General features: G+C 41.9%; 1 protein-coding gene and 1 long non-coding RNA gene across 3 annotated transcripts in view; one reads left to right on the top strand and one right to left on the bottom strand.

Annotated features, from left to right (window-relative positions):
- Positions 1-25,944, bottom strand: part of LOC122811248 — a 1,815,945-nt gene that overhangs the window by 892,680 nt on the left and 897,321 nt on the right. The gene's annotated exons all lie outside the window — the stretch shown is intronic.
- Positions 1-25,944, top strand: part of LOC122811247 (cGMP-dependent protein kinase 1-like) — a 4,027,247-nt gene that overhangs the window by 3,796,607 nt on the left and 204,696 nt on the right. Inside the window, exon 16 of the mRNA XM_044082966.1 lies at positions 21,146-21,208. Within this exon, the coding sequence (XP_043938901.1) occupies positions 21,146-21,208 (63 nt within the window). The remainder of the gene's footprint in view (positions 1-21,145; positions 21,209-25,944) is intronic.

Genomic DNA, 25,944 nt, shown 5'->3' with positions numbered 1-25,944 from the left:
CTCGCACAAACTCAAACAATGGTTCGGCAGCTCCACTCACTCTGCATGTCTGCCACACTTAGTTCAAGCTCAGTATTCCAAGTTTGAGTGACAACACATACAAAGTACAAGATGCTACAGTCCCCATTTTCAAGATAATAGTCTTCTAGCATCTGGGACTCAGATGCTTGTAGTACACCTGCGGAATGAAAATAATAGAGGCCAATAAATTTAAACTGGTGTGGGAAACAGATCAAAATATATCAATAACTCGGCTAGAATGGAGGAAAATAATGTTAGCCCTTATGCATGCTACCAGGTCTCAAACGTTTTTTTTTTGGCAATCTCTTAAGCACTTTTCCACTGCAGCCAGGCTTAGGTTTTCCACAGTAAACTCAAGTTGTACAAGATGTGATACAGGCATACTAGGTGATTTCTATCATATATTTTGGGAATTCTCCATGTTGCATCCACTAAAAGAAGGCTTGCAGGAAGCATGTGAATGCAAATGTCCAGGTAAGATTAATGTTACTGTGCTTATATTTTTGATTTATATAACTAATGTAAGCACATTAAGCAGATTTGAAAGAATATTTTAGATCTTATCTTGGTTAATAAAAATTGCTATAAAATGGAAACAAGTGGTCTGTCATTATCAAATTAATGACGTCTGAAATAAAACATTTGGAATTGGCTACAGAGAATGAGAACCTCAGAACAAACTTGAACAAAAAGTCTTCAAAATTGACAAAAGTGATGCAACATATAAGTATATTTTATTATGAAACAAGTAACATGGCAGTACTGGAGAACAGGTGGCTGCTAGAAGGAGGGAAGTTGAAGTCAAGTCTATAAAAAAATAGCTTGAACAGTTTCTGTGCAAAATTGAGAGTTATGCTGATCTAACAGTGACCAGCAAGCTATATTAATTTATCACTACTGCCAAACTGTTTGATTTTACATAAGTAATTTAATTTCCCAAGTTATCATTGAAAATGGGTAGTTGTGTGTCATGGCCATTAAAACAAAAGTGATAAAAATCTTGCTGTTACACACAAGAACTGAAACAATGATGGCTATTGTATAAATACTAGCATGTTGCAGTTGTGCTAAGAAGCAAATTTCATCTCATTCATATTTTCATAACCAAATGAGTTCAACAAGAACACACTTCTGCTGGTAACACTTACTCCTCCAAGGAAATCACAGGAATGGAGATAGAGGCAAGTGTGTAAAAATATACACAAACGTAGTACGCTATTACTGCTCTTGAGTGCAGTTTGCAAATACAGCTGCAGCTCTCTTTGCTTTTGCTGACGTTCCCAAGTTTAAGTCTTTAAAGGTCTACTCTAAATACATTTTTTATCAAAATTTCTGGAACAGGTATTGATATAAAAGCAACAATTAATCAGAAATCGGCATTGCTGTTTAGCATTACTTCCCTTCCTCAACAACCCCATGCTTGAACAACTTATGTGCAAGATCACTCTCATCATTGACCCAGAGACTCCCCAGACTCTGGAACAGACTGCCCATACATGTCAAGCGATGTCATTCAAAAGGAACCTTGACGACTGGATGGGAGATAGGAAATTCACCCCGGGGATCACGTCAGTCGCCCTGCTACACAGGGGTCGTGGGAAGAAATATCCAGGGGATTGTTATGGCTAGGCTTGTATAGGCCCTAGGGACGATAGCCTAGCACCAACCTATGAACCTATCACATCATAAATACAGATATGTTATGATGTTCCCCCACCCCCATGGTTAAATGTTGCTGTTTAAGTAAGGTGGTTGAGGTTATACCCAAATTGCCTTTAGACAGCCCCACACTCCATACTGTAAAGTACATACATCTGCAGTAGATAATCAGGAATTTCTCATAAGCAAAGTCATGATGCAGTTCATATATTTTATTTAGTATATGTTATATATTCTGTTTACTATCCTGTATAAAATGACAGCCATTGTGCTTTTCTTTAGATTACCACAAGCTGTATCTGTTATCCTCTGAATTTTGAGATGTTTGTCAGTGACCCAGTCTGGTAATTTATTTTATTTGTATTTATTCTTTGTTGGCTGGGTAGAGCACTAATCCAACTGGACGGTTTTCAGGCTCAGTGCAACAGAGTTCAAGTTGAGTAATATCAAAAAGTGCAAACAAGGCAATATTAAATTGTAGTTATGTACTCACTATAACTCTGCATCCATGTTGTCTGTTTTCGTCCTTACTCAACTGATGGGTCTCTGATCCATTCTCGGCCACTCAGACCTTAGGATCCGTAACTTTAGCTCTTCCCCTTACCCATAATCTCATCTACTCCTAAATTACATCAGATCAAGTTTGTTTTCTATTTAGCTGAATACCAAATAAAAAGGAAAATCGATCAATGGTAATGCCTGAGACAAAAATCACAGATGCAGGAAGGTGTGGAACAGAACAAGAATCTGAGAAAGTGAACTCTGTAGCCCACACAGCAAAATTTTTATTTATTTATTTCACATTTGTTGACCGGGCTAGTCTAATTGGATACATGTCCATTTTCAGTAGAGGCCCGGGGAGATAAGCTCCGAGGAAGCACAAAAATATAATCACGTTTACAAAGATTAATTTCATGTTAAAGACCAGGAATAATCTCAGAGTTAACATATACAAGATTAATTTCATGTTAAACATTGCTAGAAAGAAAGACCAGGAATAATCTCAGAGTTCCAGGGAGATAAGGTCTGAGGAAGCACGAATATAACAACACATACAAGATTAATTTCATGTTAAACATTGCTAGAAAAAAAGACAAGGAATAATCTCAGTGGTTGTTTGTTCTTAGTGTAGTGCTAAGTAAAAAACACTTAACATAATACAGATGTAGTTGCAATATAACATGTAAAGGATAGCAGCTGAGTTAGATAAGTTATTAGTAAGCGGGTTGGCATAAAGAAGGACAACAAAAGTATGAGCTGCAATATTCAGAATATGTGTTAAAAACAGGTTTAATTAAAGAAGTTATGAGGAGATCATAAGAAAAGATCTAGAAAGGAATAAGTTTTTTGTTACTAAGAAAAGGAACAAGAAAAAAGAAAAGAGGAGAGTAGGTAGATCCAAGGAAGAAAGGTAATAGATCAGTCAGGTTTAGTGCAAGGGCATAACCAGTGTGTTCTGAGAAAAAGTTTGTTTGTTTTTGAAGAGTGATATTGAGGGAACAGAGGAAAGTTCAGTAGGAAGAAGGTTCCAGGATTTTCCAGCAGTATTACAGAAAAGAGTCTCCAGCCCTGTTGTTAGATTTACAAATATTTACCAGAAGTCTTTGTGATGAACGTAAGGTCTTAAGATTGTTGTAGGGGACAATGAGGGTAGATAGTATAGGGGTATTAGTAGGATGGTAAAGGGTTTTGTGGGCAATGGTAAGTTGGTGGAATTTAAACTGATTTTGTAATTCAAGCCATCCTAGTTGCTTTAGGTTAATACAGTGGTGGGTTCTGAAAGGGTTTCCTGTGGCAAATCTGGCTATGCTATTGTAGGCACTTTCCATTTTATTAAGGTTGATTTTAGAGAGGTTAGTGTATATGGGTGAGGCATAGAGGAGAGTAGAAATTAGGTGAGTATGAGCAATAGTTATTCTTGCTGCAGGAGAGAGAAAGGGTTTGATTCTGTAGAGAGAGCCCAGTTTTCTGTTAACAGAGTTTAAGGTATTATTAATATGGGTGTCAAAGTTAAGGTTGTTATCTATGGTAATACCAAGTAGTTTGGTAGTTGAGTCTGGGGATGTAAGAGTGATGTTACTGGATGTTACTGTGAGGTTTATTGGGGCGGGACTTACTAGTAGGAGTGAAAAGGAGGAGTTTAGTTTTTTGGGGGTTTAGTAGGAGACAGCATTGAGTAAACCATAGTTCAACTGTGTTAAAGACCTTTTGGGTGAGGGAGTAAAGCTCAGATGTGGATGTGGATACAAGTGTCAAATCATCTACGTATTGTATGCATGTAGCTTCGGGGACTGCTAGGTGAAGGTCGTTGATAAATATAGAAAATAGGAGGGGTCCTAATATGGACCCTTGGGGGACCCCCTATGTTAATGGGTAGATGGGTAGATAGAATATTATGCCAAAGCACGGCCTGTTGTCTGTTTTTTAGATAGGATTGGAACCATTTTATAGCAAATGCATCTAGTGACAGAGATTTGAGGATAGTTATAAGTATTTGGTGATTTACCATGTCGAATGCCTTAGACAGATCTATAAACAGTGCAGAGGAAAGCCTATTAAGGTTACGGTTTTTGTTGATACAGTGAGTGAAGGAAAGAAGGGCAGCAGTAGTGTTGTGTGAGGGTCTGAAACCATGTTGTGAGTTGGAAAGTAAGTTATATTGGATTAGGTGGTCTAGCAATTGTTTATGGATGCATTTTTCCATGATCTTGGCTAGGGGAGACAGAAGGGCAATGGGACGGTAGTTGGAGAGTTCAGTGGAGTTACCTCCCTTATGAAGGGGAATAATATGGGAGATCTTCCATATGCTTGGGATGTGTCCTTCAGTGATAGTTCTATTAATAAGAATGGAAATGGGGTATGCAATAGATTTGGCTGCCTTTTGTAAGTATTCAGCGGGAATCATGTCAGCTGAAGGAGTACATGGTTTGAGCTTTTGGAAGAGGGCTAGAATGTATGTAGTTGGTACTGGTTGGAAGACAAAAGGAGGGGGTGGGTTAGTGATATAGTTGGATACAGGTAAGTCCTGAGTAGATAGCTGATTAGTAACATTTTGAATGGCCTCAGTGAAATGGGTATTAATGGTATTAGCAGTCTGTTTCGGGTTCTCTTGGTCTGTGTTTTGTGGGTGTGGTGTGATGGATTGACCCGGGTGTAATAATTGATTCATACGTGTCCAGAACTTTTGTGGTTGATTATGGTGGGTCTGTTGGAATTGTAAGTAGTAGTTTCTTTTGTCAGACTGTACTGCTTTTTTAGTTTCGTTTCTTAGTTGCCTGAAGTTTTGTTGATCTACTAGGTTTTTAGTTGATCTTGATTTGTTCCAGTATTTATTTCTGAGCTTGATTTTTTGCCTGGTTTCTTTTGAAAGCCTTTGGGCAGATTTAGTTCTCATTCTTAGAGCGAGTTGGGGCATGGTGGTCTAGAATGGATGAGAAGTTAGAGTTAAAGTAACTGACAGCTTCCTCCAGCGGGAGGAATTTTAAGGGAGACCAGTTGCATGTTCTTAGTTCCCTTTGGAAGAGATCGGGGTTAAAGTTTTTCTTGGTTCTAATTGTTCTAGATATGGTTGGGTTGGGTAGGTTGGTTTTATGCCTGATGATGTAGGTTAGTGAGTGGTCACTTACATCATCTGGGAGGGTACCAGATTTGTATGTCTGGAGATGACTATTTGTGAGTATCCAGTCTAAGATACTTTCTTTATTATTAGGCTTTGTGTATCCTGGTAGTGGCGGTAAAAAGAAGTTATGTCCTTACCATAACGTTCCATGTGGAGTGTTCATCTCGCCTTTGTTCTTACACACGGGTTCAGAGCTGATCTTCGGCTCCGAGTCGGACGCATCGCAAAGCTCTGCATCTCAGAGAAGCTCGAGACCAGCCCATATCCCACAATCCTCCCTGCCATTACTCAGATCTAGTTTGCAAACAAACCAGACCAAAAATCCAATACCTCAGGTGCAAGAACTACACACTCTCTCAGGCATTCAGAGACACTTTCTCACCATAGCAATAACTAAGGGTAGTAGCATATACCCCATGATACACAGGACCATATACCCCGGAAGGGGTTAAGACAAGTTGATCAGAATCTAGTCCTACCCGTTCTTCCAAAACACGTGGGGAGGGGAAGGGAGGGAATGTAAGAACAAAGGCGAGATGAACACTCCACATGGAACGTTATGATAAGGACATAACTTCTTTATGTGAGAGTGTTCAATCTCGCCATTTGTTCTTACACACGGGTAGCGTCCCTAGCTGTGTCACCCCGACTGACTCATGGAAGAATGTTCCTAAGCACAGTAGAACCAAAAGATGTCCTGTCTTTGGAGACTTTGTCCACTCTATAATGAGTGATGAAAGTATGTGGCTTAGACCACGTGGCTGCTGCACAAATCGTGTCCAAAGGCAAGCGAGCTGCATGAGCTAAAGAAGTGGAAATGGATCTGGTAGAATGGGCCTTAGGTTTGGTGGGTAAGGACTGATTTGACTTAGAGTATACAGAGGCTATACAATCAGCAAGCCATTTAGATAATGTACGTTTAGTAATTGCCATGCCCTTTTTATTGTCTGCAAACGCGACAAAGAGATGATCTGTCTTCCTGTAAGTTTTAGTCCTATCCAAATAAAATCTTAACTGTCTGTGAACATCTAACTTGTGCAGCATATACTCCAACTTGTTAGTATGGTTCTTGAAGAAGGTAGGGAGTTCTATGGATTGGTTAATATTTGTAACGGAACATACCTTTGGAAGGAAAGATGGGTTTGTACGTAAAGAGACTCTATCTGGATGGAAAATCAAGTAAGGTGGTCTGACCGATAATGCTTGCAGCTCTGACACTCTTCGAGCTGAAGTGACAGCTACGAGGAAAAGTGTCTTCCACAATAAGAACTTTAGGAGGCAGGGCGAAGCAGGTTCAAAGGGTGGCAACATGAGTTGTGACAGTAACAAATTTAAGCTCCATGGAAAGAAAGGTTTTCTGACGGGCGGTCGAAGATGGAAGGTTCCTTTCATAAAGGCCTTACAAAGTCTGTGAGACATAAATGGGAGAACCATCCTCACCAATATGGAAGTTCGATATGGCCGCCAACTGTACTCTTAGTGTGGAAGTAGAAGCTCCTTCGTGAAAGAGGACAGATAAGAATTCCAATACTTTATGTAGAGGAGCTACCAGGGGGTCTAAGTGTTGGCTAGATGCCCAGTACACAAAGCATTTCCACTTACTCCTGTAGAGTTTTGTAGTGGAAGCTTTATGAGAAGCAACCAGAATGTGTTGAACTGCCGGGGAAAGTAGATCAGACCTGGCTAGGCAGGGAAGTGGAGCAGCCAAGCTGCTAGTTTGAGGGACTGAAGAGACGGGTGAGGAACTCCCGACGAATGAGTCAGTAGATCTGGTACTGGGTCCAGAATCCACGGTTCCTCTGTTTGATGGGCTCGAAGAAAGGGGAACCATATCTGCCGAGGCCAGAATGGGGCTATAAGTATTATTGTCCTTTCCAGGTTCCTGGCTTTCTGTAGAAATCTGGGAATCAAGGGAGTAGGTGGAAATGCATATAGGAGATCCGGGGGCCAATCGTGTATCAGTGCATCCCTGGGGACATCCCTCGGAGAGGGTAGAAGGGCAGAGTAGCTTCTACATTTTGCATTCAACGGGGAAGCAAATAGATCGCAGCAAGGCTGGCCCCATCTGCGGAAGATATTTTTCGCCGTCTGTGGATTGAGGGACCACTCGTGAGGTAACAGGATGGCTCTGCTCAACCTGTCCGCAATGACGTTGGATGACCCCGGGATGTGCGTTGCTATCAGAAAGCAACCCGTGGACTCTGCCCATTGCCAAATTCTCATGGCCTCTCTGCATAACGGGTAAGACCTGGTTCCCCCTTGCTTGTTTATGTACCAGACCACAGACATGTTGTCCGTCTGAACTGCTACTGTTCTAGAGGTAAGAGGGCTTCGAAGTGTTGCAACGCCAGGAACACCGCCCTCAGCTCCAGAACATTTATGTGCAGAGTGTACTCCATGTTGGACCATTCCCCTTGGACTGTTCTTCCCTGAAATAGGCCCCCCCACCCTATCAGAGAAGCGTCCGTGGTTATTGTGGCCGTTGGACTTGGTAGAACAAACGGACGACCCATAGTGAGGTTCTGATTGTACACCCACCATGAGAGGTCTCGTCTGCAAGAGTCTGTTATCAGAATCTCGTGCGCTAGGGGTAAGTGCTGGAACGACCACTGCGCGAAATGCAGCCATTGGAGGATCCTCATGTGTAATCTTCCCATAGGAACTGCGATCAGGGACGCTGCCATTAGTCCCAAAACTTTCAATACCAGTTTGGCCGGGGCTTTCTTGCTCTCTAGTAAAAGAAGAACCTGTTGTTTGAGGGTTGACACCCTTATTGGAGGGAGCTTTAGCAGTGTTAATCATGTATCTAGGTCTGCTCCGATGAATGAAATACGCTGTGAGGGCGATAAGCAAGACTTTTCGAAGTTTATCGAAATCCCTAGGTGGGAACAAAGGTCGACTGTGTAGTCTCTGACTTGTATGAGGCGACGCTCGGTGGTGGCAGTGAGGAGCCAGTCATCCAGATAGGGAAACACCTGGAATCCTTGTCGTCTCAAGTGAGATGCAACTACTGCCATGCATTTGGTGAATACCCTGGGGGCTGAGGTGAGTCCAAAGGGCAGAGCTCGAAACTGAAAGTGACTGGCTCCCAGCCAGAAGCGCAGGTGATCTCTGGACGGTCTGGCCATTTTGATGTGGTAGTACGCGTCTTTGAGATCTATAGAGCACATCCAATCGTCCTTCTGTAAGAATGGAAGGATCGATTGAAGCGTGACCATCCGGAACTTTTCCTTCTTCACAAAGGTGTTGAGATTGCTGAGATCTAAGATCAGTCTCCAGTCCCCTGTCTTTTTTGGAACTAAAAAGAACCTTGAGTAAGTTCCGGATCCTCTTTGGTCCGCCAGGACTGGTTGGATGACTCTGTTTTTGAGCAGCTTTGAAATTTCTACAGCTGCTGGGCTTCGCAGATGGGGTGGCACATCTGGAAACCTTCTTTGTAGATGTGGAGTTGATGTGAAGGGGATTTTGTATCCTCTGGTTATAATGCTTTTTACCCAGGAATCTGAAGTAATATTTTGCCAGGCCTGTGGGTATAAAGCCAAGCGACCCCCGACTGCCTCCAGAGCAGGCCAGCCGGGCCTCCGTTCAGGAGTGCTGGAAAGGCTTCCCAGGGACGGTATCCCTGTTGCCTTGGTTATGTGGACCCCCTCTGCCGCCGAGGTGATGTCTTCCATTTCTACCCCCCCTCTGCCTCTGGAGGGGGTATCACTATGTGTGGCTTGGAAAGATCCCCGATTCTTGCGGAACCACATTTTCCCGCCTCGTTGCCCTTTGGGGTACGGTCTAGTTGGAGCGGAAAAACGGACACCGACAGCAGACAGGGTCTTTCCTTCTTGCTCACACCAAGTCAGAGTCTCCTTCACCTTGGACCTGAAGAGTGTGGCACCATCAAAAGGGGCGTTGGCAAAGGAAGACTTGAAGGCTTCCGCAAAGGAGCACAGCCGCATTCAGGATTGTCTTCGAAGAGCAATCGCTGAAGCTGCACCTCTACTCGATCCTTCGGCCGCATATGAGATGAGCCTCATGGATGAGTTTACTATGGAGGTAAGGGTGTTAAGTTGTGCTGTTACCTTATCTGAAACAGCAGCATCTGTGTTACCCTGGAGGGTATCTGTCAGCTCCTTGATGAAATCCCTCTGCAGACGTATGAAATGAGTCAAATAGTTTAGCGAACGCATGGAAAAAGTCACTGAACTAAAAACGCGCTTCCCGTATCTGTCCATAGTCCTAGAATCCTTATTAGGAGGATGCACAGATGAGGAAGACTCAGACATCTCCATTTTCGTGGCTGCCACCACCACCATAGCGTCGACCGGAACTCCCTTAGTGAGATAAGTCTTATCCTGGGGGGCGATGATAAATTTGTTTGGTTTTCTAGGGACTGTTTCCACTGTGTCAGGTGCCTCCCAGGCCCTTCGAGCAATCAATTCCATTAATTCATCGAAGGGCAGGTCACCCAGGAGGTAGAAGGTTGAGCCCCAAAAGCCTTCAGCAGCACCGACTCGTCTTCAGTGGGGGCTAGGGATTGCCAATCACCCCTCTGTTTCAAGATCTCCAGGATGTCCGCAAATGACACATCCTCAGAGGGGGATTTTGGGGACCCCTCTGCCTCATCCAAGTCGGTGTCAGACGTTAGAGATTCCTGTGGGGAATCTATGTGCCTCCTCTTACACAACTGTTTCCTTGGGACATCATCAGAGGGGGCTTCTGGTGAGGCCTCCAAGGAACAGGGGGAACCCTCTGGGGGTGGCTGAGGCAATGGGGTTCTATGCTTTGGATGGGTCGTAGGGGCAGAAAGCGGCCCTTTTGGGGGGGGAGAAGACGCTTCTGATGAAGTGGTTGTCTGTGCAGACGATACTTTCCTCATAAGGTCGGAAGCCCCTGAACCCCGGGCCAAGGACTCCCCTGGTTCCGAAGAACATGGGAGCATCCCAGACCCAGGGGCCGTGGGCTCCGACCCCGAGGATGGAGCCGAGGCCCCGAGAGGGAGAGTCGGCACCGACAGGTCGGTACGACTCTCGGTCCCGGAACCAAGGAGAGACCGTCGGCTCCGCGACTCCCCTACCGGTTCCAAAGGAGTTGAAGTCAATGGGGTCGATCGTGCAATCGACGGTTTCGGCACCGAGGGATCCACTATCATCAGGTCATCCTCTCCTGGCTCAGAGATCTGGATGGGTCTCGGAGGAGGACCCATTGGAGATATGGGGAGGCCTTCTAGTTTCGACACCAACTGGGAGGAAACTGCAATCAACTTGGAAAGGGCTGTATTTTCCATGAGTTTCTGCACGACATGATCCACATCTGTCTCAGATAATGGTCTGGAAGAACGGGTCGAAGGAGCCGAAGATGGCACCGACCGAAGAATGGACGGTGGCGGCAGCTCCGACACCGGTTCCAAGATCTGGGGCTCAGTGAAAGATAAACATTCCACGCTCGGCCCCAAGTTCTGTGGAACCGGCGAACAAACCTTCGAAGATGAACTCTGAGCCGATGACATGGGCTCCGACATCTTTGACCCCTTCGAGGATTTAGAAGCTTGATCCGATTTGTCCAAAGCCTCTTGAAAGGCAGGCTTGAGCAACCCTCTGTCTATAAGCTTCCTGCGTCTATCTGTCATGACCCTCCCACTAAAGGAATGACATATAGAGCAATCCTCTTGAAGGTGGAGAGGGCTAAGACAGTAAACGCAGGACGCGTGGTTGTCAGTGATGGACATTTTCTGCCCACACTGACATCTTTTAAAGCCGGATTTTGCTTTCTCCGACATGACTGAAGAAGTAAAAACACTTCACTAGGTTGATAACAAGAAAAATAAATATTAATAACTAATTCCTATATATATATGTATAGTAAATAAGTATAACAAAACACTCCACAAAACCACACCGAGAGAAAAGGGTAGGCCACAAAAAGGTGCCTGAGGAATAATATGAGGAATATTATAATAATAATCACACACACACTTCTATATTATACTAACTATTAGAAACTTATTATGCAAAAAAGGAAGCAGCTTATCTGAAAGAAGTAAAAAATTATCAAATTTTTCTCTGGTCCGAGCTCTCCTCGATCCGATCTGTTGCAGCGGCAAACTAGATCTGAGTAATGGCAGGGAGGATTGTGGGATATGGGCTGGTCTCGAGCTTCTCTGAGATGCAGAGCTTTGCAATGCGGCCGACTCGGAGCTGAGGATTGGCTCCGAACCTGTGTGTAAGAACAAACGGCGAGATTGAACACACTCACATTGGTTTGTGAAAAACCAAAAAGGTTTATATGGCTTGTAGGGTTTAAACTGCTAAAACATTTCCAATCAATGTTAAAATCATCTGGGATGATGGTTTCTTGAGGCAACAGAGGATATTTTCTATTGTTGCAATATTATTACCAGGAGGGAGATAGGTACAGATAATAAAAATGGATTTGACTTTAAGTTGGAGCTTGGTAATAAGAATTTCAGCGTTGGAGACTTGAGGTGGTGACAAGTTGTAGGTAGTAATCTGTAGGCTGGATTTAAAAAGGATTGCTACACCGCCACCCTTTTTGGTTGTACGGTCAAGTTGCAAAATATTATAACCAGGTGGGATGATTTCATTGTCTTTAGCTGAAGGTTTTAACCAAGTTTCTGTTAAACAAAGAATGTCGAAGGAGTAGACATCTAGAAGAGCGTGGAGTTGTGTAACTTTGTTATTAAGGCTACATATGTTGAGGTGAGCTAAAAGCAGTGAGTTAAGTGGTTTAGTAAAGGAGTGGATAGGATGGAGGTTGGGGTTATGGAGTTGAGTAGTAGTAATAGGGCCTGGGTTGGGATGAATGTCACCATCTTTCAATAAGAGTCATAGAGATTGAAGTCTAAGATCTGGGAATTTAGTATATATAGAGTGAGAGATTTTCTTGGCTTGGGAGAGTCATATATAATGTGGGTAATCCTATGGAATTTTGCTGGTAGATAGCTAGGAATGGATGTTATGTTAATATGGTTATTGAGAGTAAGTAGAGTAGGAGAGGTAGATAGTGTGTTGGGGTGGAGAGTTTGTGGATATATTGGGTGTTCATAGGAGGTTAGCAGGTAAGCTAAAGTTAGGGGTGGTAGAAGTATGAGTAGCCTCTATAAGAGGGTTGAGTAGGGTGGCAAATGCATCTGGGAGGGTAATTTGTTCGGTTGTAGTTATTGGTTTGGAGGTATGCTAAGTGTGGAAGGAAAATAGGTGTAGGGTGTGGTAGGAGAAATTGGTAGAGGTAATTGAAAGTAAGGAAGAAAGGTGGTAATTAGCAATGGGAGGGGATATGATTAGTGTGAGAGGGAGAGGGTGTGGTTAACTGGTATAAGAGTAGGACCCTGGGGTGGGTGGGTGGGATTTGGGGATAGGGACGGGAGCGGAGTGAGCCAGTAGGGCGAACCGAGCGGGTAGAGACAAGTGAAGGAGAGAGTGGAGAATAAACTATCAGCAATGCTGATAACTGAAAGTAAGTAGGTGAGTCAGGCGTGGGAAAGATCATAGGTATATCTGTGAGATTAGAGAAAGAACAGGGAAGAGTATGCAGTTGAAGTAAGGGGTAAGGGAAAAAATTGTAGCAGGTCTACGACCTAAGGAGTATTTTGTGTGAAACAGAGGAAAACTACAGAATGATTAAAGCTTGAGATAATTATAGGGAAAGAGGGTGCCACCTACTGGGCAGATCCGGTATTGCAGGTAGATATGTAGGGAGCTGGCTGGTTTAGAAAATTAATAAGGAATATCTCTCAGGACATACCAGGAGACAGTCAAAAGGAAGGGGGATTGGTGGGTGAGAAACTGAGGAAGGATGAAAACAGACAACACAGATGCAGAGTTATGGTGAGTGCTTAACTATAATATCTAATGTCTTTTTCATCCATTCCTCAACTAATGTGACAGAGTCCACAGCTAGTGCAATCTTGGGTGGTCCTCAGTGAAGGATATTCTGGAGTACAGTGGAGCCAAACACAGCCCTATTTCTGGATAAGCTGTCCAATTTGTAATGAGCTATAAAGGTACGAGAGTATTGGACCATGTTGCAGCTACACAGATGTCATCTGTAGATGCTTTGGACCAAAAGGTGGATGTTGTAGCCATTTGGATAATGACATGCCTTTGCTCCTCTAAATAAAGGTAAAGAAATCAGTAAGCCATCTGGCTAGTACCACTTTTGTCACTGCTATGGCCAATTTGGCCTGGTAAAAGATACAAACAATTGTTCAGATTTTCTTAGGTCTTTAGTTCTGTTAATATAAAATCTGAGCTATGAACATCCAATAAATGAAGCATGTATTCTCCCTTTTTAGAAAAATTTTGGAAAGAAGATTGGTAGGTTAATTGACTGGCTGAGGTTTGCTTCTGACACCACTTTAAGTATAAAGGAAGCTTTAGTCTGAAGGGATAACCTATCCTTGTGAAAAATCAGGTAAGACGGCTGGGATGAAAGTGCTAGGAGTTCAGATACCTGCCTATCTGAAGTAATGGCGGCTAGAAAAAGTGTTTTTCCAGGACAAGAACTTTAATTCTGACCTTCAAAGGGAGGCTGAGTAAATTGCCTGAAGGATAAGCATAAGGTCTCATGGAGAAACAGGGTCCTTAATTGGTGGCTGAAGCAGAAATGCACCCTTAACTAAAGCTTTGCACAGCTTTAAGGAAGCTAGAGATGAATGATTCAAACTTAGGTGAAATTATGAGATACCAGCCATGTGTACCTTGACATTTGAATAACTAGGTCCATCACTAAAAATAGAAGCCAAGAAATCAAGAATTGCTGGTATTGGTGCAAAAGAGGGATCTAAATGTTTCTGATGGGCCCAGATATAATTTTTTCCACTTGTTTTTATAAATTTTTCTGGTAAAGGCTTTTTGGGATGATAAAATAATGTAGCAAACAGGGGAAAAAAGCCTGGAGTATCTAGCCTTCAGTTTGCATGTCTGGGTCAGGCAATCCGGATGGGTGAGAGAGAAGGTTCTGTACAGGATCTAGCACCCGGGGAGGGGGGGTGTACTTGATGATTGGGCCATAGGAAGGGAACCATACTTGGCGAGGCCAGAATGGGACAATGAGGATAACCTTGCTCTTCCACTGTAATGCTTCCTGAATAAACTTGGAGATGACAGGAGTGGGAGGAAAGTTGTATAGTAGCCTGGAGGGCCAACTGTGAAATAGAGATTCTGTTGGTGACGACTCCTCTGGGGGGAGCAGAGCAAAATACCTGCTGCACTTGGCACTGAGGGGAGAAGCTAAGAGGTTGCAGCACTGTTGACCCCATTGTCAAAATATCATTTCCACCGACTGATTGAGAGAACCCTCATGAGGGAGTAAGATGGACCTGCTCAATTTGAATGGTAGTACATTGGTTTTCCCAGAATATGCATTGTCAAGAGAAAGCGGCTGAGAGAGATTCCCCATTACCTCCTGATATAGTGGGTAAGACAGGGTCCCACCCAACTTGATGATGTACCAGATCACAGACATGGTGTCTGTCTGAACTGCAGTCATCCCTAGAGTGGGAACATCTTGAAACACCTGCAACTCCAATACGACTGCTGTCATTTCTAAGACACTGATGTGAAGATTGGCCTCTGTTTGGAACCATGTACCTTGAACTGTTCTTCCCAAATAATGCCCCCCACTCCCAGATGGCCATAGTAACTGTGGCCTTGGGAGAGGGAAGAGTGAAAGAATACTTCTGCATGAAACCAGCATGCTATGTGAAGTTTGCAAACAATTGTGATGTCAACAGGAGTCATCAATGGATGGCTTTTTATTGATCACTGTACCACTAGAGTCCACAGTAGTAGTCTCATGGAAAAGCATGCCAAGGGAACCAGTACTATGGAGACTGTCATCGAGCCCATTAGTTGTAGGATTAATTTGGCTCAAGGTGCTGAAGGTGAATGAAGAGTAAGAATGTGTAATTCCAGTTTCCTCAAAGTGTCCAATCTTGTTTGTGGTAAATTTTCCACTTGGTTCTGGGTATCTAGACAGTCTCCAATGAACTCTGGAGTTTGTGTAGGGTAGAGTTGTGACTTGGAGTGATTTACAATAATGCCCAGCTGGAGACAGAGGTGGAACAAGTAATTGTTATTGATTTGGAAATATATGATCCAATTTTTATGCAATCATGGAAGCAGATAGGAGCCAGTTGTCTAGATAAGGAAACACCTGGATTCCTTTCAGTTTCAGGTGAGCTGCAACCACTGCCATGCACTTGAACACTGGGGGGGGGGGGATTGTGGTGAATCCAAAGGGCATGCTCTCAACTGGTAGTGACTGGCTCCCAGACGATGGCATAGACCCTTCTTGGAGCGCTTATGTATTTTGATATGATAGTATGCATCCTGAAGGTCTATAGAGCACATCCAATCAAGGCAGGATGGATTGAACTGTGACTATTAGGAACATTGAGTGTTTCACAAATTGATTTAGATTTCTGAGATTCAAAACTAGTCTTAGGTCCCTGGTCTTTCTTGGCACTAAAAACAAACTAGAGTAGATCCAGGTTTCTTGTTGGTCTAGTGGGACTGTCTGGATAACTCTGTTCTCCAGCAACATTTGTATTTCTTCACCGGTCACTTTTTTTCTGACTGGGTGAAATTTCAAGAATTCTTCTATTATGTTTTGGGGAAATAAGGGGGAAAATGGCATGCAATAACCTTTGGATATAATATTTTGCATACAAGAATCTTTGGTAATGGCTCTCCAGGCATTTGGCTGCAGGTGTAAACAGGGGGTACTGTCTCCAGAGTGCAACAGTTGGGTAACCCTTCAGGGACACTGTTAGGGCTTCTCTGAGAAAGGAACTCTAAAGCCCTGGTAGTGTGGGCAACCTCTGCTGTGAGGGGGGGGGGTATCTCTTATAAGAATTCCCCTTCTGCCATGAGGGAATCTTTCTTCATAGGAGTCTTAGGAAGAAACTTGCAACTTTCTGAACCACATCTTTCTGCCACCTCTCTGGTTCTGAGAAAATGTCCTCTGAGGGGGTAGAAAAACAGATTCCCACAGCAGAAAGGGTCTTTCCATCTTGCTTGCTCCTGGAGAGAGTCTGTTTCAGCTTATGGCCAAATGAGGTGGATCCATCAAAGGGGACATTGATAAACAAAGACTTGAAGGGCTCCACAAAAATCACAGAGTCACATTCAGACATGCCTTCTAATGGTTAACCTGAACCCGCCACTCTAGCAGCTTCCTCTGAGGCATGAAAGATCAATCTCATGGAAGCATCAGATAGACTGGAGTGTAGCCAGTTGTGAAAAAACTGTTTTCTTACCCTCCATAGACTTGGACCCCAATAAGGTATCTGAAAACTGTTAAATCAATTACCTCTAAAACCTTGTGACATGTGCCAAACAATTCAGAGACCTGAGGGTAAAGGTTGCTGATGTATAAACATGCTTCTTGAATTGTTCAAAACCCTAGATTCCCTATTAGGTGGATTGACAGTAGAGCTCTGTTCATCTTTCTCTTTTTCTAGTGGCTGATGCAACCATCATAGCATCCACTGGGGGACCCTTGCTCCAATGAGCCTTATCTCTTGGTATAAAAAGGTACTTTTCTGGGCATTTAGGGATGGGCTGTGTGACATCAGGGTCCTTCCAAGCCCAGCAGGAGATGAGATCTATCATCTCATGCACCGGTGCGGGGGGGGGGGGACAAGTGGAATGCCCAAGTCATAGCTGAGCTGACTCCAAAAGCCTCAAAGAACACTGACTCCTCTTGGGAGGGGCGGGGGGGGGGGCAGAAGACCAGTCACCTTTCTGTTTCAAAAGTTCGAATATCTCCCCGAATGAAACATCCTCAAGGCATGATCTGAGAGAGACTTCCTTCATCAAAGTCAGTGTCTTCGGTTAATGACTGTTGTGGAGAATCTAGGTGTCTTCTCTTACACACCCGGTTCAGAGGGAGCTCTTTGGTGGTAGGTTCTGGAGAGGACTCAGAAGTGCTAGCAGAGCCCCGAATGAGGACAGTCTCGAGGCTTGACCAGGATGGAAAGACCTAGCTTTCACAATAGACATTTGAGTGTAGGATGGACCAAGTCGGGTAGCAATATCTTTTCAATTGAAGAGGAGAAAGCTCTCTCCACTACCTCAAATGCTGAAGCTATGGGGAACCTTAGTCTCAACCCACTGTACCCAAAGAAGCCTGTGTAGGCCAAAACCTGATCTCCCCCCCACGATCCAGCCTTGAAGCAGAGGTTGGGGTTGAGCTGTCTAGCTGCAAAGCTCCAAATGGAAGCGACAGCTCTGAGAGCATCAGGGTCCATCCCAGTCTCCCTGATCTGGCAATGATACAACGGCCTCAATACCTGTCTAGATCCAACAAAGTCAGACCTGTCTGGGTCACAAAAAGTGTCTGAGTCAAAGAAGGGCAAGTCTTTGGATCTGACACACATACTCAGAAATCTCAGGTCTGAAATCTCCAAAACCAGAAGATGGATTGCAATAGGAGCTGAAGTTTGGGTGTTTGTGATGGAAAGACTCACGGGTCCAATGGAAGATGAAATCAGTATTCACACAACTGAATCTGGATTGTGAGAAGTTTTCTCAACATTCTATCCACATCCACTTCCGATAGGTTCCTGGATGACCGGACGGAAGATGAAGATGATGGTGGATGGAAAGCTCTTCAAGATGTATCCTGAAGGAAGGGAGAATGAAGCCTTGAATATGCTGATTCTGGGGAAAACTTCATGAATTTGGACCTTGATCTAGCGGGATCCAGACAAAAAGACTGATCCAAAGGTTTAGTTTTCGTTGCAGTGGAGCCCCTGGAAGTGGATGGATCTGACATTTTTTAAATTTTCTCAGGCAGAGCTGTGCTTGAAGAAGTTGAGGGAGGACAGCAGTCAGATGAGTACTCCTTGAATCTTTAGGTTTAGTTACTGCTTCTCTTGAAGATTTCTTGGAGGAGAATGGGACTCCAGAGACTGACAAAGCAGAGGAAGGAAGGAGATCTTTCAAGATTAATTTATTCTTTGTCTTGACCAAAGTCCTGTTATTGAAGCTGGAACAAATGTCACAATTTACATTAAGATGCCCAGGACCCAGGCAGTACATGCATTGAGAACGTCTGTCAGCGTTTGGAATTTTGTGTCAGCAAGTGGAACACTTTTTAAAACCTGTCAGGTCTTTGGAGATTGTAATACAGACAACAAGCTAAAGAAAATATTATAAATGGTAAGAAGAAATACCTAATTATAGGTAAGAAAAATACCAACAACGGAAAGAAAATAAAAGATGTACCACAGGCATAGCAATAACAAATTTAAGGGCTTAAGGCCCAAACACTTCTTTTTTCGGGTTTTATCCCAGTTAGGGGTCACCTCAGTGAATCACCTGTCCACTCATGATTGGCAGTGGAGGTTTTACGGTGTCGAGTTGCCAGCCCGGCACCCAACCTTCCACAGAAGGGGCACACATGCATGCACTCACGCCTAGGGCCAATTTAGTGTCCAATCTACATATTATTTATACATATATATATATGTGTATATATATATATATATATATATATATATATATATATATATATATATATATATATGGGAGAAACAGTATAGAATTATTCCACAGGAAGTCAGAAATATAGAAAATTATTGAAGATTGTACAGAAGTATTAAAAAAATTGCACTTATCTAATTTAACTTGCTTGAGCTATTGGTGATAATGTCTTATTGCTTAAGAGGCAAATGAGATCTGAAGTCACTTAGGAGTAGGCAGGGGATTTTGGGTAAGGGGAGGAGCTCGAGCTATAAAGAATAAACTCTATCGAGTAGCCAAGGATGGATCTGAGACCCATCGGTTGACGAACATTTGAAAATGACAACATCAAATAGAAAAGTCACAATTAGTCAAAGATAAAAAAATATTAGACTTCTCAAAGGAAAACACTACTATACACTGGTAAGCATAGTAACCATTGATAGAAACAGAAGATAGTAATTGTGGACTAGTAGATTTAGTACAAACAAAAACTAGTGACCTAGACACATTTGCAATGTTATGCATTAACAGTATGTATAGGAAGAGTATTTACAAAACTTACTGGCCTTGTAGTAAACTAATCACTGCATATCCATAATGTAGACTAATGCACACTGTCCTCCAGAAAGGAGTGTCTTGTCTACCTACACTAATAATGTAACATCCTTGAGTTTACTTAGAAATGCAACCTGCCTATTTCTCAGCTGCTGCAAAGAGCTAATTCAGTCACACAAATAGATACTGACATACACCTAAACACACACAAAATATGCCAAGCACACACACAGTAACAAAAATTACTGACACGAACAACTTCCCAACATTCTTGTATGATGGTGATGACAATGGCACATTATCTGGCTTCCTCCCACTGCAGACACAGTCCAAAGTATAATTTGACAGATTTCAGTAAAAGAAAAAAAAGAAAGAATGTTTAGCAACCATCTGCTTTCTGGCACTGTATGCTTCATTAAGGAGCAGAATTTAAACACTGTCCTACCCTGTTTTGTTGCAATTTGCAGCACAACTTTAATTTAAAAAATAGGGGCAAATTCACAATGGGAAAGGTGCCTAAATTTGAACCTAAAATTGGTAAACACCCACAAAAGCAATACACTTGAGAGAGATGTCTAGATGTTTGACAGTTGATAATAAGTTAAGAATAAACAAATGAATGGAAATGGGCTGGGTTTGGTCACTTGTTTCTAGCATTGTAACTTACTACAAATACTTGGCGCACAGAATTTTTGAATACTTTATCTGGCATGGTATAAACTGTTTTCCAAATGCTCCCTTATGATTGTTTTTATATGACTACGATGTATTGTATGCTGGTATCTGTAACTGCTGCTCCTTGAGAATAAAATGTCTGATTGTTAAAAAAATGTATTTGTGGACAATGTATCTAATTTCTGTACACCCCCATCTCCAGTTGGCCATCAAGCCTTCATACCCCTTGCCCAGTCAGCCTATTCATTAACTCCAGAGGTGAAAATCTAATGGCCTATTTGTTTCTACTACGTACAAGTGGTGAAAACAGTAATATTATCCAGAGTTTGGAAATTAGAGATTTTCCTTCTGTTTCTCTATCAGTTGTCATCATATGCCCACCATATCCAAAGGAGTGCCATGCACTTGGACATAAATGAGGAGCTATCACCTGCTTCCATAAAAGGAACCCCAGTATGGTTCAGCCTCTTAAAGGCAAAGTGGCTCCACTGATTCCCATTCTCCACCAGGGATCCCACACAGAGTTCAAACTCTTGGCAAGTGCTCCTCTGCCATCAGAGGAGGGCTCCTTCATTTGACAGGCTACTAAATGAACCACAGTCAACTGAGGGGCATGTCCCCTAATTAAATGGGCTGCACCCCCTGAACTGGCCTGCTCCTTCAAAAGTAAAGTGCCTCCAATGATTTCCAGTCTCCACTAGGGATTCCACACAGAGCTTTCACCATGTGCAAGTCCCCCTCAAACCTCAGAGGCTTCTCCATTAGCCATGCTGATAACTTAACCATGGTCAGCTGTGTCACAGTCAGGGCTTTAGCTCTCCACACCATGCAGCCTGCAGGTACTTGCATGGTTATCAAAATCGGTATGTAAGTAAATAAAGACTTGTGACCAAATCTGAAATGAGAATTTGTTTCCAAAAGGTGTGTTTTAGTCATGGAATGAAGCAGCATCTGGATGTGCTCCTGCTCAGAACTCTCTCTCTTATATGCATCTCATGGTTATAAAGTGACTAACTGAGAAGTGCTTTCTGAATTTTTGAGAATTTAGAACTGGAAATTCAGCAGTTCTTCTCTATCAATTGACTTTGTTTTAAAAAAAAAGGAATTCACAATGTTTGTTTGTTACATTTTACAGGGATAGTCCTTTAGAAAGGCCAGGGAGCCAGAAACATGGAATGAGGGATCTCCATAAGCATAAGTAAGTAATTCAGTTTTTTCTCAACATGATGCTTCTACTTGGAATTTCTTACACCTTAAAATGTGGGGAAGTTAAATGAGCTTAGTGATCTCAGTTGGGATGTTAAAGCAAAGAAGTAGACATCCGGTTCTTTCTTGGCATGATGGAGAGCAGTATTAATATATGCTTGCACCAGTGAGTTGTAAAGCAAATGGTTTGCTCACTGTACATATTGTATATTTTTATTAAGTTTGTTTGCTAATTGGGTTGATCCACTACATTACATATTTAACTTCCTTCTTTACAGCCCTGTTTTAAAAATATTTCCCTCCTTGCCATACTGTTTAAATAAATGTGTATGCTTTCTCCCATCAGTATATATATGCTGCACTATATATTTTTTCACTTTTCTCTGTACAGTTTTAACTGTTTGGATAATTATTTCTCTCCCTTCTGTGCACTGTATTTTTTCACTTCCATCTATTTACAGCACTGTTCATTTAAAGTGTTTTGCCTAAAACTATACTAAACAATAAGAAGAGCCAAGAACTGTGTATATGAATTTAATAACCAAGAAATGACATAACATACCGGTTTCGGCTAAGGGGTTAGCCCAGCCTTCATCAGTGTAAAAGACATTTGAATATTCTATTAGCTGACAATCTTTTATCACAATATTTAGGTGACATTTGCCATTTCTCATTTAGAAAAGGGAGGAATTTGGGGTCTTACTTTAACCACTACAAACACCATCACCAGCCAACATACACGGATACTATACAAACTATCATCTGGTGACAAGTTATGTGGTTGTATGCCTTGTGGCCATTGTAATAAGGTGCTCAAGTCCAAACAATTTTCTAGCAGAAATTGTGGGATGGTATTTGACATTGTTTTTTGCTAACTGCAGTACAAATTCGCTGATATATCTTGCCACCTGCAGTTGTCATACATTGTGCATTGGACAAACTTCCAGACCCCTCAGGCTACGCATTTCTGAACACCTTAGTGATGTCAAACACAAAAGGATTAGTAGTGCTCTGTTCAAACACACCACTGCAACATTTAATTTCATTATTATTGATAGAATAATAGGTGGCAGGAACAACAAAACTGGTTGGCACTCAAAACTGAATGCAAAAGAAAAAAAGTGAATAGTTAAATTAGGTGGTTTGTTCTACCCAGGCTTGAATAAATATTTATGAGCTCACCAATTGCGCGACTTCATTAATTGTTAATAATGATATATAAGGAATACAAGCGATTTAGAATCTTTTACACTGATGAAGGCCGGTCTATGTCATTTCTTGTTTTTCTTGGTTATTAAATTCATATACACAGTTGCTGGCTCTTCTTTATTGTTTGGTTCAAGTTTTACTGAGCCTTGAATCAACCTCTGTGCAGGGAACTATTTTTTGAATAAAACTATACTATTTAAGAAATTGTAGAACCCAGGCTTGCATTGCTACAACACATCTGAATATACAGACTAAATCTGTATTACTGCATTACATTTTTTGTCTTGCTACTCTGATTTTTCTCCTATGCCACTGTTTAAGAAATTGTAGCAGCTGTCTCTCCATTGACCAACCACTTTTATTGTGGCAACCATACATCTACTGCTTAGCCACTGCACTGTTAAAATTAGTTATGGCACCTGTGCCTCAGCTACTCAACTTTTATAAAATATACTGCTGTGGACTAGATTTGCATTTATCTCAGTGTGCTAATAGTAGTAGTGCATTATACATATACTGTACTATTACTGTATTAATATTATACTGCACTTATTTTTTTGGATGTTCCTGCTGAGAGAGAGACCCTGGCAAATTCTGCCACTGGCACACTAGATTAGTTTTATTGCTCATTAGTGAGCTTCATTGTACAACTCAGCCCAGTTTTTGGCTGAGTTGAGTGCAGCTGCCTTACTAAAAAGAAAACAAACATTACCGGTACTAGGTAACTTAATTCCTACACCAGCTTAGATAAAGCGTTATTACATTCTTTGACTAATACAGAATCACAACTAACATTTTTCCTTTCTATAGTCTGATAGCACTTGGTGTTTTAGGTAATGTAGAAACTTGCCTCATGCTTATTGAAAAAAATGTTATTGCTACCATAATATGACTGTGAGAGGTGTAAGTGTTTAAATGAATTTTAGGACTCCCTGTTGCAGCATGACACGTTTGGTAAGCAACACATGCGCGTTACTACAGCACAAGGCACCACCAGTGCACTGTACTTATGCCAAGGTGGTTGAGGAGTTACTTCAGGACTCCTATAATTAGAACTAAGAAATCATAGACAGCAGACCATACCTCTACATCATCAACACATATGTCAGCATCCATTACATATACCTCAGAAAGTATATGTAATGGCTGGGAGGGTGGCCTAATGGTTAAGGTGTTTGCCTTACAAACATAAGGTGCAGGGTTTGAGTCTCACAAGGGATAATTGGCTAGGCTTAAAATGTCTCACACGGGCAGTTAGCCTAGTACCAATCTATGAACGTATTCTGTAAGCCCTTAATGCCTGCAATGGATGCATGCACTGTAGGAATTGCTTTGGTGTTTGATGACTCTTTTCAAGCACTGGCAATAACCTCATGAGACTGAACAAGAACAGGGTGACATTTATCTGTCTTTCTGGATCCAGGATGTTACATGGGTACTTAGATCCCTCTATCTTAACAAATTCAGGTACAACCTGGTAGTGCTCATACTGGAGGTGTAAAACCTATGGAGCTCCACCAAGCGTAAATAAAAAATGGTATGACTGATCTTACTAAGTATGTGGTTGAGGCAGGAAAGACTACTTTTGAGTGATATAAGCCAAAATTGAAGGATAAGAGATTGCCTTCAGTAATTAGCTTAGTAGCTGGTGTCATGCTAGAGAGATATGCTTGGGATGAAATGACTGACAGACCTTCCTGCTTCTCAGAGTATAATCTGCACCTGTCACACCAGGGTGCCTCAGCCTTTCCATTACGGCTAAATGATTTTCTGTCCCCATGATGATTATTTTCTGCCCTGGGAAAGAAATCGCTTGGCCTCAACCGTTACTTTGCCATTTTCGTCACTATTGTCCACCTATTTGGCATTCCCAACTAGCAAATTCCAAATCAGAACATATTAAGGTGACTCATCTCAGTTCTAGGTGTCTTTTAAAAAGATGGCTAATCACGATGGCAACCTGCAGCTCAGATACATACATATATATATATATATATATATATATATATATATATTAGTGTGTTTGTTTGTAGTAACAAATACTGTTTCACTGAAATGAAGGCACCCACGGTGTGCCTGTCTGTATCATCCTTATGCATTTAGACTTATGGACAACAGCAGGGGAAAGCTTCCCTCAAACAAAGGCAGATTCATTTTAACCACATTTTTGAAATGTTAGACGTTTTTCTTTATGGTGACCTGGTTTTCTATCATATTATAGCCAGGTATATGTGATCTCCCTCAGTGTCCCTAACTGATCATAATAGCTACCTTAATGCCATAACCCATATCCCTATAAACCTTAATGTAGTTATTCTAAGTAGCTTTAATTACCCTGCAATAAAATGGCTCAGTTAGACTACAAATGTAAAGCATGTCTAACTTCCTTGAATATGTTAATGTGAACTATCTAACACAAATGATAAAAATCCCTAGTAGGGATCACAAGATCCTGGATGTGATCCTGGATGTTGTCCTTACTAATATAACCCCACAAATACCATCCTACATTGTTTAATCAGCACATGGGGTATATAAAAATGAACCTTCAAGGAGGCTTCAGGTATTAATGAAAACTCTGGCTTGGCTAGGTTTTTCTTGCAGTTTTTTACTAATTGATTTGTCTGTGTGACCTTTTTACTCTTCGATTTCAACATTACTTGGGATATTTTGCAGACACTTTAATTGTTATGGACATCAGCTGGGTAAAGACTCTGTGTTTCTACAGTATAGTGAAACAAACCACTGTGCTACCCCATGAAGAATAAGGGTACTTTCTTTCAGTATATAATGACACTGCCTGCATGCCCCACAACATGTTTTACCTCTAGTGGACATGGGTTTCTTAATTAGACGTTGCTCAAAAAGTGATTTACAATTCCTACCTGTTTTGTAAATAAATTGTGGCTCAACACCCACAAACTTCATAATTTCTGTTTCCTTTAAATATTACCCAGTTTTTCATAATTATACTTTTAATTTCTCTACTATTCGAAGCATATGGAATCACCATCCCCATATTAAAATTCTGTTTTTCCTTTGGGACGTCATCTGAAAGAAAGTACCATTATTCTTCAGGGGGTACCCTTTGAGGTTACAATACAAAAGGGAAACTGCAGCACTAAAGGTATTGTTTATATAGCAATCTGTGTAGGGTGTGGGCATTACTATGTGGGTAAAACAGAAAGACAGTTTAAGAAAAGAATTTATGAACTTATGTCTGCTATACAAAAAGCAAATACTAATACTGCTCTGTTTAGGCATAGTATTGAATGTCCTAATTTTACTAGTTTTAAGCTTGGAATTTTGGAAGTAGTCACAAAGGACCCTAGAGGAGGATGGTGGGAGTTATTGTTAGAACTGAAAGAACTCCAATGGCAGATTAGACTGAACTCAGCCAGCCCCCCCCAAGGCATAAATGATATCTCTTTACTCCCAATTTTGAAACAGAGAGCATTATCACTGCAAATGACAGGATATTATGCACAGAATGTCAGCAGCAGAAAGGTAAAGAATTTG

The sequence above is a fragment of the Protopterus annectens genome, chromosome 9.part0 (assembly GCF_019279795.1).
Source record: "Protopterus annectens isolate FY-2018-M chromosome 9.part0, PAN1.0, whole genome shotgun sequence".
NCBI lineage: Eukaryota > Metazoa > Chordata > Ceratodontiformes > Protopteridae > Protopterus > Protopterus annectens.
Note: the sequence above shows the minus strand (reverse complement) of the source record. Positions and strands in the feature narration are given on the sequence as shown.